Genomic DNA, 17,124 nt, shown 5'->3' on the forward strand with positions numbered 1-17,124 from the left:
AATTGTTTGGGTGTGAGGTGTGAGTGTTGGAGATATGGGCCGTAGAGATACCTTCCCTTAACTTCAATTGATACAGATGGCACTCGGCTTGTGGTGGTCAAAGCGCCAAAAAATAAATAAAGAAATTGGAAAAAATATCAGAAAACATGACCCAGATCATGTACCAAACTCCACACACCAACCACACCATGCTAATGTTACAGCTCAACCAAGAAGTACACAATTTTTGTGTTTTTGAAGGGTTATATAAGTGAGAGCCTGTTATCCACGAGCAGATGCACTTGTACTTTACAATTGGCAGGTCTTGTTCAGTAGATAAAGAATAGCTCCTACATGAAACTGATCACAAAAAAGGTCTCTGTATTATCTCATCTGGGTCATGATTTCTGGAAAGGGACGCTGCTGCTGAGTTTTTCTAAAGTATTTTTTTGGCACTTAAGGCATCACAAGCCAAGTGCCATCTAATTCATTACATTTGAGAGAAGGAAGACATCTCTACAACTGATATCTCCAACTCTTTGCATCTGGCACTGAAAACAATCTGGATTGATAAATAGCATTACGAGTAAGAGTGCAACTCTGTATTTTTGATTTTTGGATGAACTGTCCCTTTAAATCTCAAACATAAGGTAAATAATTTCGGTAGTAATGGTAAGAAATGTTTTGATTTGATACAGAAGAGTCTTTGCAAGGGCTTTGAGCTGTGTGTTATTTACAGTCGTTCTACAAATATGGGTAAATATTATAGACTCCTGCATCTATAGTAAACCTCTTTTGATTTCATGAAGTATGGCTTTACCTGAGCTCATTCTGTTCTTTCACAGCTCCTGCAGCGCCTCCTAACAGACCGAAGGCGCAGTATGGACTCCATGATGCTGGAGGGCCCTCGGCTTGTGGAAGCCCACCCTGGAGAAGAGGGGGAGCAGGAAAAAGTCAAACTCTCCACTCTGAAACAGAAGTGGGAGGCCTTACAGCTGCAGGCGGAGCAAAGGTCAGCTCCCTTAACTGGCAATGCCACACATTCATTCGGCAAGGCTGCATGATATAAATCTTAATCACCTGTGGTAACAAACTGGACATTTTTGTTGTTGGCAGGAGAGCGTGTCTGGAGCTCATTCTTCCCAGGGCCCAGCTCTTCCAGGAAGGAGTAGACAGCTTGCAGCAATGGCTCATATCTGTGGAACAGACACTCGCTGAACTACGGAATGCAGAGAGAGTGATGCTGCATCTCTCAGAGGCCACAGAAAGGGCCAAGGTTGGAAATCTGCCATGTAAAGTTCAACTGCATTTACATGTAGTCAATGGGCATTGTGCTGTTGAGTACAGAGTACAGAATAATAACTTGAACATGTTTTAATTTTTCATTTTAGGCTGTAGTTGAAGAGATTCAAGTGAAAACTGCTGAGCTAGGGAAGATACAAAAGTCAGGACATGACCTGATGGAAGCAATTTCAGGTAATATTTGCAACTTATTTTGCTACATGAAGTAAAAAATAATGGGTGTTGTATGGTCATTGAGTATGCTAAATATTAGTTTTAAATATCAATACTAATATTTTGTTCTAAAACTGTTTTAGGCATCAGAAGACCATTTTACTGCATTATGTTATTTATTTGTAGTAAAAAAATATACAAAGTTCTGCTTTTGGTTAAATGTGGAATCTTATCAAAATGACAAAACATAACAAAATCCAGATAATTGGTTTCAAACAGATATCTTTTAGACTATTTGGTCTTCGAAAGTCATTTTGTTAGCACTGACATCAGGGAATTGGGTTTTAATTATTATGCCCCACAACAGTAGAACAACCTTCAGAAGCTCTTAAAATTAGATGGGCTGATTCATCTTCGTCATTTAAATCTCTTCTGACTCACATAGAGCACAGTGAATGCATGTGCTTTCTTTGAGCGATGTTGTCCCGCCTGTTGGACGACTTGTTGATGTATGCAGTAGCTGTTTTGTGTTTTTGCTTTTAATGTACACTTTTGTATCAGCTAGATTTCTCATGTTTTGTTTCATCCTTTGTTTCAGAGGAGGAAGCTCAGCAGGTGCAGGAGAGGATGGATGCTCTGCGTATCCGCTGCTCTGTGCTGAGTCTGAGCAGTCTGGATGTGCTGCAGAGGCTGGAGCAGGCCCTGGAGGCCTCCAGTCGCTGCACCTCCAGCCAGGAGGACCTCCACCTGTGGCTGGGCCGCATCGAGAGGGAGCTCTTGGGGGCAGCAGGAGCGCAGACACATGCTGGAGATGCAGTGCTGTGTGCAGCTGAGAGACAGAGGGTAATGTTACCACACAAGCCTGACATGAACCATTCAGATGCATTAGCAGTTTTGCTAATTATTAACAACAAAGAGTCCCCATTTTCCTGTTTTAAGATTTTTTGGGTGGGCCTAAAACCACAGCTCAATGACACACTGGAGCTATTCTCAGCATAACCCCGCCCCTGAAAATACAGCAGTATAAAAAACGAGAAGCATCATTAGCGTAGTCCCGCGATTGGGCGTGGCCTCCAGCGGACTTGCCCTCAGCGTTTCAGATCAGAGAATACTGTGCATTTTTTCATTTTGAGACCTTCTTTACATACTTGGTGATTATTTGGTCATTCAAATTTGGTCAGGTGTTTAATAACACATCTTTCTGTGATGTGACAAACTCAGAACACATTTAAATCATCACTTTACACGGACTTTAAGTAGCTGTTTTCTGTTCGAGTAACATTTCTGAGTAGCACACACATTTGTGGCAGCTTGAACTACCTTTTAGTAGCTGTACATTTTGAAAAGTAACGTTAGCTTTAACTTTTATGTTAGTTTGCTAGATTAAAGCTTCGGTAACTAGCTATGGAACTTAGCCAGGCAGTTAAACTTAGCAAAGCACCTCAGGATATGTTTAATAAGTAATATAAGTAATTAAAATTTATAAAATGCTTTAACTGACACAGGTTACAAAGTGCTTCATATGGGCAATATACAACACAAGAAAAGAAGCACAGAGCATAAAGGGACTACTTGAGCCACATGGTTAAAAGTGCAAAACTATTTTGCACAGTTCATTAAACAGTTTACAAGTATACATTTAACAGTTCACATCAATTTAGCCAAGCCAAAGCTACTTGCTTTGGTAGAAAAGTCAAGATGAAAGTCATGCTAAATGCTACAATAGCCAGGTACGTAGTGTGTTGTTCAATTGATTTTTGCTAGCTCGTGAAGCTAGCAAGTTAACATTAACATGACTTTTTTCTCCCTGGAATTAACATTAGAGTTACATGTCTTAATAAATACTCATATGTAGTGTGACCTCAAGCTCAGGCCAGTAGATTTATTTCATATCCATTTAGCTATGTGGGCATATTATGGTCATCCATCTCTCATTCAACTTAATAGATCGCCATGATATCAGCCAGGATTACCAACACAGGTGTAATTAATGATGTCAGTACAGGGATGCTTTTCCAGCTTTGAATGTTTTATCGGCCTAATGTTAGGCCGGCTAATGCAAATACATTATTTTGCATCAGGTTTATGTGTACTAGAACAACTTTTAACTTATATTACATATTAAATTTATATTATTTTTAGTATTTTTTAAGCTTTGTTTTGCTTTTAGTTTAGTGTTTTTTTGTTTCATATTTCTATCTACCCTGACTCTGATATATTTATATATTCTTTTAATCTTAAATATTTTTCCTAACTAAACTTTTTAAATGTAATTCTTCAATTATTTTCAGATGGTCTTTAATTTTTGTATTCTATTCATATTTTTTTTCATGAATTTGCTATTGTGTGTGTTACTGCTGCTTTTATGCAAACTTATACTTAAGTTCAGACTAAAGTTCTATAAGTCCATTCATGCAATAATGTTTAAGAACTGTCTTTGAACATGAAAACATGAACATGAACATGAAACCCCCATTTGTATACCCATAACATTATTTGCTTATTTATTATTTGCTGCTATTATTGATTCTAATTATGTATAGCCCAGAATGATATCATTACCAGTATGTGCTGCCAAGTGGTGTTAGATTTCAGAAATAATAGTATCATGTCTCTTTTATGATGTTGTCTATATGTATGTATATATATTAGTATAATTTTATGTTATCATGATATGAAGTAATCAGTGCAATGCTAACAGTATTTTCTTACCAGCTGGAACAGGCTGTGGTGAAGGAGATGGCTTGGTTTAAAGACACAGCTCTGAATCTTGAAAAGCTGAAAACCATTCATCTGGATCCAGAGCTCATAGCAGAACAACTCTATGAGCAGAAGGTTGGGACATTTCACAAATATACCTTAGTAACTGATGAAAAAATTGTTTCCCACTGAATTAAAATCATTACTTATTTGTGTGTTATCTGTAGTTTCTACAGTATAAAGATTCAAATAAAAAAAAAGAAATTAATTTAAATGATGTTCAGTAAGTGATTTAAATTCGATATATATGATCTCAGATTTTGGCAGTGGAGATCCTCCAGCACAGGTTCAACATTGAGAAGATGGTGAAGATTGCTGAAATCTTGCTGACATACAGTGATGAGGGAGAAACAGGCAATTTGCAGGTATTGTCTACCCTTCATTTCATGCAGCCAGTTTACTGATAATGTACACAAATGCACTTTTAAAGTGTTTGTATTTTGAATGTTTTTATTTTACTTGTCATGTCTCCATGCAGACCCCACTAGAGGCCTTACAGGAACAATGCAACACCACCTCAGCCACCAATTCCCACGTGGTCCTGCAGCTTGAGCACACTCAGTCACTTCTCCTCCAGTTCTCGGAGGGCCTTGCTGAGGTTTCGCCTTGGCTTGGAGAAACCCAAACCCTAATTGGCCAGCTCTCCCTGAGCTCAATTAGCTATGAGGCATTTCGGGAACAACAGGACCTCTTACAGGTACAAGAAACCTGCCCCTCAAAATTACTGTGCCAGCTTTTTTCTCTTTTTTATCATACCTTTTTGTGCAGTTTAACAAAGAACCTTTTATACTTCTGGGTGAATGAGCTGTTCTGTGTAGGTACGGTTCTTAAATATTATCTGCTTCCTGATAGGTTTTAATTTACCTTCCTCTATCCATTTTAGGGATTAAACTCAAATCAGGTTCTCTCTGAACAAAAAAAGCCTGTTCTTGTTATTAAACCCTTCTTTTATCTTTCCTCTGCTAAGGGTCTGAGGGAGTCTATAGCAGAACACAGACCCTTAATTGCACGCTTATGCTCGCTGGCAAAACGCTTGTCAGAACTAAACCCCATCCAGGGGGATGAGTTCTGCCGAAAGGCAACAGAGGCCGAGGAGCAGCACAAAGCCATCAGAGACAGAGTCAGAGAGACTGCTAATCTTCTAGAGGAATCGTTGCCTCGATTCACACAGGTAAGAATGATAGGATAGAGCAGAAAATGGCCTACACTTTACAGTATATCACAAATGCACCAGAACACTCAATTTCATATTGTATCTTTTCTTGTATCTCTAGCTGAATGAGAGGATGACCCTTATCAGAGAGAGTCTTGACCGCCTGCGCAGTCGCATACAGACTCCCAACTCGCTTCAAGGCCTCACCCCAAGGATCCAGGAGCAGCTGCAGGACAACAAACACACGCTGGCTGAGCTCTCCAAGCTGGAGCTGGGCCTTGGCAGTGTCAAAACACAGGCAGATGAACTGCTGGCTAACACGCAGGCAGCTGGTGATGGATCTGTTGGCACAGGTAATGATCTTCTTAGAAATTTTGTTGTTTGTATACAGATATGATGTGGTCCTGGTACACATGGGGCTACAAGTAGCAGTGCTGCTGTGGGAAAAGGGCAGATTCTAAGTATTATCCCTATTATATCCTTGTGATCTTAGCAATCCAGGAGCGAGTGTCGAGCCTGTCCCAGCTGTGGGATGAGACACACACTCAGGCCCAGGAGAGGGAAAGCTGGCTGCTCAAGCTCTTGGATCTTGCCCTGAAGTTCTGGAGCGATGTCAGCGATGTCACGGTTGCTCTCAGTGATGCTCAACAGGCAGTTTTGGATCTCAACGCTAGTCGAACAGATTCCGAAACAATCCGCCAGAGCCTTGAAACCATGCAGGTTTGTCTGGAGGCTCTAAAAGGAATCACATATAAGAAACCCACGTTGTTTGTTGTCAAAAAATACAACACAAAATGTTTCATCTTTGCAATTTATAGACCCTCAGGGAGGATATTGACAGTTTACAGGGAGATCTGGACACCCTTGGTGTTTTGGGAATGGATCTGATGTCAGCATGCGGGGATACAGACAAACCAGATGTCACAAAGAGCCTGGATGAAGTAAGAAATACATTTAAATAAAATCAATTTCAACTCACGATGCTGTGTTGACAAAATTAAAACCGTGTCTTTTTGCTGTCTTAAAGCTCTATTGCACATGGAACCACTTGAGCAAACTGTGGAACGAATGTCACAAAAAGCTGGAGGAGTCCTTGCAGATGGCGCTACAATATCAAGATACTATGCAGGTGTGTGTCTGTGTGTATGTATGTATGCATTCCCATGCACTAACAAGTATTTTGTAGTCAGTATCACAACCATATCAAATAGGACACTTTGGCCATCCTTCTCTGACTCAAGCAGTGTTATGGTGTTATGGCACCCTGCCAAAGACAAAGCTAATCTTTTGTTCTGTTGCAGAGTTCAGACACTTAGTCTCTGTAGCTTTAGTTTTGAGTGACAGACAGACTGTGTGGTCTTTTGCCAAAGACAAATGTGTTTAATGGCATGAAAATAAAACTATTTGGAATGTATCCAACTGTATATGCCAACAGGGATACATGCTTGGCTGTTGGGAACATAATTTATTCATTGTTAGAATCACACAATGTGGTAATAACTGAGGGCTTAGTGAATATGCAACACATTATTTATTGTTCTTTAATTAACATTCTGTTAATTTTCTGCAAAAAGGGTCTTTTTGAGTGGTTGAAGTCTGCTGAGCTGAGGTCTACTGAGGAGTTTATGGTTGGAACTGACCTGGACTCTGTCAAAGAGCAGCTGTGTGATCTCAAGGTGAGGCTGACATGAACCCATAACCAGCAATGATCAAAATTTTACTCATATTAGACGGAGACAGTGTTTTTGGTAATGTGTATTTTATTTGATTATAACAGAAAACATATCAATTAGGACAATCAATAATATAATATTCTGTCTTTATTCTTTCTCTCAGGAATTTAAGCGAGAACTTTACCAGAAGAAAATAGAGATAGAAAGTCTCAACCATCGCTTTGTGTGCCGCCTGTCTCCAGGCTCAGAGCGTCCAGGCTCTGTCTCGCCGCTGTGTGACTTCAGGCAGCGTTGGGACAGCTTGGAGTCAGAGACTGTCAACAGACAGGTGAGAATATGAGATATCATTGTGTAATATACATAGCAGAATAACCCACCATATGAACAAAGTCAGCATGTTATCCAATAAAATGTGATGTTAATTCAACAACAGACAGCTCACTTTTAACTTTTACCCGTCCTGCCACCAGCATCAGCTGGAGTGTGCTCTGCTGGGTCTGGGTCAGTTCCAGAACACACTGGATGAGCTGCACACATGGCTTTCCAGGACCGCTGAACAACTGCAGGGCAGCCAGCCAATCAGCATCGACCTGCAGGCCTGTGAGATAGAGCTGGCCAAACACAAGGTTGGTGTTGTCCTAAATGCAATATTATATACTAAGCAAAAGAGAGCTGCTCCCAACTTTAAAGGTCTCGGAAAACAGTATATCCTTTAACCTTATCATAGAGCTGTGGCTTTTTCTACCAGATAACACTCAGCCTTGAATGATAACAGACTTCTGTCTCCTGAGAGTGTTTACTACGGTGACTAGCAGTGTCTGAACCTAACATATTACTTCTATTAATTTATATATTATCAGAAAGTCATACTTGTCTGAACTGCAAAAAACACCTCAGACCTGATGCCTCCAAATAATGCATTTAAATCACACTTTTCCTGTTATGCATTTTCCTTCTTTAAGGTCTTGCGTAATGATGTCATGTCCCATGTTCGCACGATGGAATCCCTGAACAAGGCAGGCAGGGGGCTGCTGGAGGTCGGGTCTGGGGACAGCCCGCATGGTCTGCAGTCTCGGCTGGAGCAACTCAATGACAGCTGGGAGTTTGTCCGCTGTGAGACTGAACGCAGGCAGCTGGAGTTAGAGAACAGACTGAGTCAGGTGAAGAGAGAAAAATGAATCTGTTATTTTGTAACAGTCACACAGTACTACAGAAAATAGTTTATAGTATATGTAGTGCATTGTTTCCCTATAAATAAGGATGCAGAATTTCCTATATACTGTACTATACTATACGTTTTCATTATGAGTTTAAAATGGCGCCCTCCTGTGGTGATTGTATATGCTAACATAAAAATGTGAAGAAGAAAGTCCAAATCTAAACTGGTGGATTTTATTGTCACAAAGGAAGGCAAAGTTTAAGAGGAAATGATATAAACCATATATACAAATCAAAATGGATTTTTCTAACAGTAATATTTTGTCAGTTGGCAGCCATTGTTCCACCTATGCTTTAATGAACTATAATACAAAGGCAAAGGCTGATGTTAAATGATGAAATTTTTGCCATTACTAAGGTTGTGCTGAACTGACAACCAATTCACCTTTGGAGAAGATGCATTCATTCTGTTGTTGTTCTCTGCAGGTACAAGATGTTACAATGGAGATTCAGGATCTCCTGCAGTGGCTGGAGAACACTGACCTTAGACTGTCTTCTAAAACCATGTGGGGCATGCCGGACTCTGCCAGTGAGAGGCTCAATGCACACTTGGTAAAACATGAAACAGACCTTTAACTGTGCAAATAAATTGATATACAAGAAAAAATATTACACAGTATAATAAAAAAAAATCTCCTTCTCTAAAATCTGATCATCTGTCTTCTTCTCATCCTTCAAAGGAGTTGTGCACTGAGATGGAGTCAAAGCTCCACGCCTACACAGATGTGAAGAACGCCATCCACAGGATGCTGGAGAGCAGCAATGTTGTGCGGGGATCGAGCACCGAGCACAGCTTATCTATTTTGGAACAAAAATGGGTGTCTGTTTACAGCAAAGTCCAGGAGCGAAAGGTTGTTTAACTCTTCATGTGTTGTTTTGTTCATTTATTATTAATTTTGTAGAAGATTATATCTGATTGCCATGCTGTTCCCACAGGCTAGACTTACAGAAGGACTGAGCCTAGCCAAGGAGTTCCACAGTAACGTCCAGGAACTTCTCACCAAGATGAGCAAGTGTGAAGAATCCATCGGGCTTCTTCCTGCTCCCAGCTTTGTTCTGGACAAAGTTTGTACTCAACTGCAGGATCACAGAGTAGGTTTTTTTACACAACCTGTAGTCTTTCCATGTCTGCTTCACACCCAGAGTTACATATTCTTTTGGAAGTATTCCATTTTGCTTCATGTAATGCTTTTTATTTAAACAGACATTGGTGAATGAGGTGAATGGTTATGGTGAGAAGAAGACCACAATGGAGAACATGGCCCGGAGATTGATAGAACTGAGCAGGAAGGACGACTGTGACATCATTCATAACCTAATCATGACCGTCCAGGATCGCCACAAAAAGCTACAGCAGCGCGCCTCAGAGAGAGGCAGGACGCTGGAGGAGGTGAAAAAGAACGCCAAACAGGTATAGCACCATATCAAGTTCAATATAAATGGACTGTCTCCATCTTTTCCAAACAATACATGTACTTAATCTGTGACCATTTAGGGAAAGTTTGTATTATATCGACTTTATTTCTGATATTTCAGTTCAATGAATCGTGGCGCCTCCTGGTGGACTGGATGACAGAGGTAGAACAGACGTTAGACACTCATAAAGAGATCGCTGTGTCCCATGAGGAGATTAAACAACAATTGACTGAACAGAAGGTGCAGTAGACATTGCTATTAGCACAACTTGGTTATATGCTACATGTTAAAAAATGCCCTCACTGATCTCTTATTTTGTAATTAGGAGTTCCAGAAACTGCTGAGGTCAAAGAGGCCCATGTACGAAGCTACACTGAAGCGTGGACGCAGCCTTCACGAAAGAGCTCAAACCGGCCATGATAGACAGCATCTGGAAAATCTACTGGCTGAACTCAAAGACACATGGGACACCATCAGTGGCAAGTCTATGGAGAGGTATGGGACTGTATTAAGGTTGATGGGGACACATTAATTAATAGAGTATTGACTATATTTAAAGGGACTGTTCACCCCAAAATCAAAAATACCTACTCTTACTTTTACCAATAGTGCTATTTATCAATCTAGATTGTTTGGTGTTAGTTGCTGAGTCATAACATAAAAGCCGTAGGGTTGTCTGTCTTCTCTCTAATAAAATGCAACTAAACTAAATGTCTGTTTGTGGTGCTCAAAGCGCCAAATAAAATACACTGAAAAAAATGAACAGCAATGTATCGCTTCAGAAATGATGACCCTGTTTAACTTTATAATGCACACACCTTGCTGAGAGCAGTTTCATATAGGAACTGTTTTTATTTACCAAACTATACCTGCCGACTGTATCACAAAATTAAGTAAGCTTATTTTGTGTGTGCTTTGAGCATCACAAGCTGAGTGCCATTTAGCTTCATTATATTAGAGAGAAGGCATGCATCTCTATTGTAAATATCACCAACACTCTGCAACCTGCAACAAAAGAATTGAGATTTATGAATATTACTAAGAGGTAAGAGAAAAAATATTTATTTTTACTTTTGAGGTGAACTGTCCCTTTAAGTATTGAAATAATTAAGAATCTAATAAATATGAAATAAAATAAATACATCTTGAACATTTACTCAATATTGTGGTCTGCTTTGCTCAGACAACACAAGCTGGAGGAAGCACTGCTGTTCTCAGGTAGATTCACAGATGCTCTCCAGGCACTGAATGACTGGCTGTACAGAGCGGAGCCGCAACTAGCTGAGGACGTTCCTGTTGGTGGAGACAAAGACATGGTCAACAACCTGATTGACAAACATAAGGTACAACACCTTTGGCATAAATACAATACAGTTCACAGCTACTGCAGTTATTTCATATCCACAACTTAAACATAGGATTCATGCTAATCTGGTTTTCAGTGATTTTACCAGTAGCTGAACTTGGTAATTTTTTCTTGATTTAAGGTGCCATGTGTCTGTCTTTGCATGAAATATTTTGCACCACTATTTCCACAATTTTGACTTTTAATGAAATTGCATTTTCTTAACAAATGTTTTTTTTTTTTTTCTCTTAGGCCTTCCAAAAAGAGTTAGGGAAGCGAGCCGGATGCATCAGGACCCTGAAGCGCTCGGTGAGGGATCTGACCAGGAGCAGCACAGCTGATGCTCACTGGCTGCAGGAGCAGATGGATGAGCTGGAGGGCCGCTGGGAGGCAGTGTGCAAACTGTCTGTCAGCAAGCAAGACAGACTGGAGGCTGCACTTAAGCAGGTACTTCTCACAAATAATAAAGCTGATCGGTAAATGGGCTTTTATTCTGACTCAAGCGTGTTTGTGTTCTGGAAATAGATCTGAACTTAATAAAAGTTGATATGTAGAACCAACCCCTACAAGTATCTTAATTTGCTCTTTTTCCTGGTCAGGCTGAAAAATTTGACAGACTTGTCCACTCCTTCATGGAACGCCTCACTGAGGCAGAAAGGATACTGAAATATGGGGTGATACCGGAGGACGAGGAGGGCTTGCTTGCTTTCCGCAAACAACACCAGGTCAGTATAACGTGATACTTTAACACTCCCTATAGGGAAATACATTATGCTTCAGGGGAGGTCAAGGGTCAGGGTCAGCTGCAAAACAACTGATAAGGATCCGCTATTATCATGGTTAGTTTAGCGGGGCGGATATTTACACACTCTGATGCTTGAACTCATTCAACCTGCTCAAGGACAGATGGATACCCTTACCATTGGTTCATTACTTGCTGCCACAAAATGTTTAATACTCCCTAAAAAAGGAACCAGTGTGTTTGAAATGAGTAAAATTCTATTTAAATGCTAAGCTAATGTCTCACACTAGATGAGAATTTATTTTTCATTGAATAAAACACTGAATAATGATTTTTCTCTCCCTCTAAAGGAATCAATGGGTGCCTTGCAAGCTCAGGCTGTGGAGTTACAGAACATCCAGTGTCTGGGTGAGGAGATCCTGGCTTCCTGTCACCCAGACTCCATAATTACACTAAAGTCTTGGATCAGTGTCACTAAGACCCGATATGAAGAGGTGAGTGCCTTTATGCCTCCATGAAAAGCAATAGCAGATTTTCCCTTAAAGATAATAACTAGTTATTCAGTGAACTATTAGTTGCTATTAGTTAGGTAACTGAAAATTCTTTGAAGACAGACATTGTTTCAAAACCTTTGGTGATTTTTGGTGAATTGTAAAGCAGTGACATTTGAGAGCATCTAAATGGAACAAGTGTAAGTTTCTCCATCCTCCTTGAATCAGGTTCAGACCTGGGCTCAGCAGCAGAGCCAGAAGATCCAGGCCAGCTTGGCAGCGCTGGAAGCAGAGAGAGAGGAAGTCCAGAGGCTACTAGACTGGATCTCTTCAGCAGAGGAAGCCCTCAACCTCAGAGACCAAGAGCCGCTGCCTGAGACCACAGAGGAGAACCAGGAACTGATTGAGCAGCACACAGTACGAAGTTTATCTTTTCTGTGAGCTACCTACTTTACCATCTTACTGAGGCCATGTTTAGCTCGGCCCTTTTAAAAGGCTCTCCTTTGCTTTCTTAAAGAAATCCACGTTCATATGATAACATTGTGAGAACAATCCTCATATACCACAGATCCACAAAAACAATTGAAAACACTGTTATATGCATGCCAGGCCAGTAGTTGGTGGTGTAACCTTGTAATAACACACCACAGAAGAACACCACATGCATGTGCCAAGTGCGGCCATGACGTCACCCTTCTCACAGGGTTTGCACATTGCCATTTTACAAGGTGACAGAAGGGGTTGCATATTCAAAAGATTAGATTCTGGTACCCGGTTTTGTCAGAACCTAAATGTTTCATGCAAGAAGTAAATGGCCCCTGAAATTACTCCCAGTTACAATAAAAATATGTGCCCTGAGGAAATTAAACAGCAACTTGGAATGCTTTGGAGCAATGATTATGTTTTTCATGATGCTCATGATGACTTACCATCACAATCATTCATTTGTTTACATTTTTGGAGGACAATATCCACACTCATATCAAACAGGTTTGATTTCTATGAAATACTGTAATTTCATTAAAATCTAGGTTACCCTGGTTACAGTTTAACCAGAATTGACCACTTACAGAACATTACCCAGTCACCCCTCAGAACCCCCCCCCCCCCCAGCAGGAGTTCTTTTGCTGTGCTCATAGGCTTCTCGGATGTTTCTCAACTCAATAAAATACACAAAGTTCAGACTTTATGTTCAGACAAATTTCTGAAATTGTGCGGGCTCATTTTTAAGCCAGTCAAGTTTTCTATTGGATCTTACTGTTACCTAAAATAAAGATTACTGCTGTAGGAGGGGGAAAAGAGCATTTTAAGATTTAAGGCTATTTCTTAGGGGCTGAATTAAAGAGGCATGAGGAAATGGTCAAAATCTTATTAATGTTATATTAAGTTCAGTTATGTCGAGGAAAAACAGGCTAAACAAAGAAGAGATATCATTTTGAATTTTTCTCTCCTGTGGGTAAGAAGCATCTTTCCTGTATCATGTTATCACTGATCATTCCTCTCTGCAGGTATTCATGGAGGAATTGAATAAAAAGTTCCCAGAGGTTGAACATGCCACAAAATCCTGCAAGCACAAGAGCATTTCTAAACAGCAAGTTTCCCCCAGCAAACGAACACTCTCAAGTAAGACACCATAAAAAAACATTTCTGAAACAAGTCATTATATAAACATTGAAAGCTTAGTGATTATTACGACTGCTGATCTGTACAGCAGAAATGAGTTAAAGCTGAGCTGATTTTAGACTCCAATGTTGCTGTTTCCCATCTAGAGAGGAGGAGCACTCTGAAGCTGCCGCCTGTTGTACCAATTCCCCTGGAGCACCTTGACCCCCAGACCCCAGAACTCAGTCAGCTGGTCAAAGAGTGGCAGAAACTTTGGCTCCTGGCTGTGGCGAGACAAACCCGTTTGGAACAACAACAGCAAACACTCAAAGAGGTTATTGTACTTTTAAGAATGTACACATTTTAACAGGTTGTGGTCCAATTAGACATGGTCAATCCATTGGAAAAATTTCTTTGAGTTCAGTTTCTCCAAAAAGAACAACCAACATGTTTAAATTTTTTGTATTCCTGGACAGATGGAAGAATTTGCAAACTTTGACTTCAATATTTGGCGAAAGCGCTACATTCAGTGGATTAGTCATTTGAAGTCACGGATCTTAGACGTGTTCCGCAGTATCGACCGGGACCAGGATGGACGCATCAGCCAGAAGGAGTTTGTCGATTATGTCCTCGCCTCCAGTAAGACCCCCTTGTTAAGTGTTTCAAATAATGTATCGCTCATTTCAAGTTATAAAATACAAAAGAAAGAAATACAATGTCTGAACTAACAATTTTTCAATTGGCAAATTTCTGTACCGTTGATGTTTATGACAATATATCCACTGTTTACTAAATCTACTTTTTTAAACAAAGAATGCTGTGCCATATCCATGTGATTATGCCAACACCAATTTGTATTTCCATGGTTTCACACCTCTCTGCTGTAGAATTTCCCACCAACTCTTTAGAAATGAATGCAGTGGCAAACATCTTCGACTTGAACAGTGACGGCTACATTGACTACTACGAGTTTGTAAGTGCACTTCACCCCAGCAGAGATCCCTACAGGAGAACACTTGATGCAGACCAAATCAATGAAGAGGTATGAACAGTCCACAAAAAAAGCAAAAAAGCTTCATTAGATTTATTAGAGTGGTTTATCTATTGTGGCACGTATTGTTATACTTACTGAGACATTTTGTGTAGGTGAGTCGGCAGGTTTCACAGTGTAACTGTCCCAAGAGGTTCCAAGTGGAGCAAATAAGTGCCAACAGATACAGGGTGAGTCATTTGTAAATAAAATGATTAAAACATATTCAAGCAGCTAATACATTTGGACCTCTGATTTCCAATAGCCTTCGTAGGAGGTGATATTGGTTACATTGTCTGGGTTACTGTAAAGACCAGGACTTACAGAAACATCTGTGATTTCTGAAATGCAGTGTGACAATGCTACAGCAACAAGTGCATCAGAGACTATAACTTACAATATGTTTTGTGTGTGCAGTTTGGAGATTCCCAACAGCTGCGGATGGTTCGGATCTTGCGCAGCACGTTGATGGTCAGGGTGGGAGGAGGCTGGACAGCTCTAGATGAGTTCCTGGTGAAGAATGACCCATGCAGAGGTCAGCACACTGTTCTTAACTGCATTTTCTTATTAAGACAAGCTATTATATTTTAACATCTATTTAATGAATGTATTTATTTATGTAAAATCAAGTTTTTAGCACCTGGTATGACTTAAAATGATGCACACTGCTTGGATCCATGCATACAACAGATGATAACCTAAACAAATTATTAGTATCTGATGTTATTCTGATGTTAGTTTTTTTCAGGTTCTATTATTACTTTAGTGCCATGCTATTCTACAGTATAGTATATGCTATTCTACAGTATAGTACAATATCTGACAATAGCCATTGTCGGATATTGTTTGTGTACATTAGGCATTTTTAAATGATTAAGCATATCTTCATCTTTAAAAACTACCCAAACATCTCACTGTGTATTCCACTGAATATCTGTTTCTGGTCAAGTTTTGATTTTTTTTTTTTTCATTTTTCTGAGTATTTTCTTCCATTTATATACATATATTATTTATTTTGATTTATATTGACAGTTTCATTTCAGTTGTGTATGTATGAAGTGTCTGCTTCTTATTATAGGAGGAGTGGCTGCTATAAATTAAAACATTTTTTTACAGTAGTCTTTTAAATTCCCCTGCTGTGTCCCCACCAGTGAAAGGCAGGACCAACCTGAAGATCAAGGAGAAGTACTTGTCTCCTGCAGGAAGCACTTCTAAGGGTTTGACCGTCAGCAGGTCCAACTCAAGCCTCAGCCTCTACAGCAGTGCCTCCGCCCCCACCAGCCCCATGACACGCAAGGCAAGACACAAGCTATATCCTGTTATTTATCTCAGTGCTACATGTGGTATTTTAATAGCAATATATCATGACCACAATTGTTTTGAGACTTTGTTACTTACGTATACTTTTCATGTATACTTCACATAAGATTTGCAGCCTTTACTGCCATATGTGCTGCATTTACATTTGTGTTTCCTTTTTAGTTAACAATATTTTGAAATAAGTATACAGCTTCTAATTTACAGTTAAGACACCTTTTCTGGTTCCACTCTTCTGCCTGCAAAGTTTTAATTTCTTGTTAGCTTAATTACTAAAAATGCAGAATCATATCCTATCCGAAAGCATATGGACAGTAGGAATCTCTTTTAAACTGAGTTCTTTTATTGTGATTTCGAGGAATATGAAATACTACATGAAGGAACTTTATATAAGCATTTTAAGACATTTTAACATCAAGACATCTTAGTCTAATTAGTCAATCATGTCTTGCTTTAGGCATTACTCCGCAGAAGTTTCTCAGGTGACCGCTGCATTCGTCCCAGGAGCTCCATCGCTGCTTTGGGCTCTGATCTGCAGTTTGCCACAACAGGAGAGGACAATTCTCCCTCACCATCAGGTCAGTTAATCACTTAATAAGGATTTTGTCATGCACCCTGCAGAAGTACAAGTCTCACTGGATACACAGACATGAAAAGAACTTGAGCTGGTGAGTTTACCCCCGTCCTTTCTGTTTTCATTCTTGTGCACTGTTTAGACGAAGCTGAAAGGTTACCCACATGATTACCTCAGCCTCTGAGAACCATGCGTATGCTGCAGTGCTGAACCCAAACACAGCCTTGGGGCCCTCGAAACAACGCGATAAGAAGAAGTACCGTGATAGCGGGTCCAAAAAAAAAAAAAAACAAAACAAAACAATGCATCAGTCACATCTGAAAAGCAGACATTAAAAGAGGATTGCAGAGAAGGTTACCAGAGGTGATG

The 17,124-nt window shown here is 39.9% G+C and overlaps 1 protein-coding gene across 1 annotated transcript; it reads left to right on the forward strand.

Annotated features, from left to right (window-relative positions):
• Positions 1-2,061: 2,061 nt before the first annotated feature.
• On the forward strand, positions 2,062-16,361 carry macf1b (microtubule actin crosslinking factor 1b). Its single transcript, XM_042489515.1, has 32 exons — positions 2,062-2,277; positions 4,150-4,269; positions 4,452-4,559; positions 4,673-4,891; positions 5,162-5,365; positions 5,469-5,700; positions 5,841-6,067; positions 6,166-6,288; positions 6,375-6,476; positions 6,922-7,023; positions 7,184-7,348; positions 7,491-7,646; positions 7,983-8,180; positions 8,665-8,790; positions 8,919-9,089; positions 9,175-9,330; positions 9,443-9,649; positions 9,775-9,894; positions 9,980-10,149; positions 10,838-10,997; positions 11,252-11,446; positions 11,599-11,724; positions 12,092-12,235; positions 12,461-12,649; positions 13,741-13,855; positions 14,002-14,168; positions 14,311-14,473; positions 14,722-14,876; positions 14,981-15,059; positions 15,250-15,399; positions 16,016-16,161; positions 16,347-16,361. The coding sequence occupies exons 1-32, from the start codon at positions 2,062-2,064 to the stop codon at positions 16,359-16,361; spliced, it is 4,926 nt and encodes a 1,641-aa protein (XP_042345449.1).
• The last annotated feature ends 763 nt before the right edge of the window (positions 16,362-17,124 follow it).

The sequence above is a fragment of the Plectropomus leopardus genome, chromosome 7 (assembly GCF_008729295.1).
Source record: "Plectropomus leopardus isolate mb chromosome 7, YSFRI_Pleo_2.0, whole genome shotgun sequence".
NCBI lineage: Eukaryota > Metazoa > Chordata > Actinopteri > Perciformes > Serranidae > Plectropomus > Plectropomus leopardus.

Coding starts and splice junctions, on each gene's coding strand:
- macf1b (XM_042489515.1), top strand. CDS start 2,062: ATGGATGCTCTGCGTATCCGCTGCTCTGTGCTGAGTCTGAGCAGTCTG. Junction 4,560..4,672: donor GAGAAACAGGCAATTTGCAG/GTATTGTCTACC, acceptor GTCTCCATGCAG/ACCCCACTAGAGGCCTTACA. Junction 7,349..7,490: donor CAGAGACTGTCAACAGACAG/GTGAGAATATGA, acceptor TCCTGCCACCAG/CATCAGCTGGAGTGTGCTCT.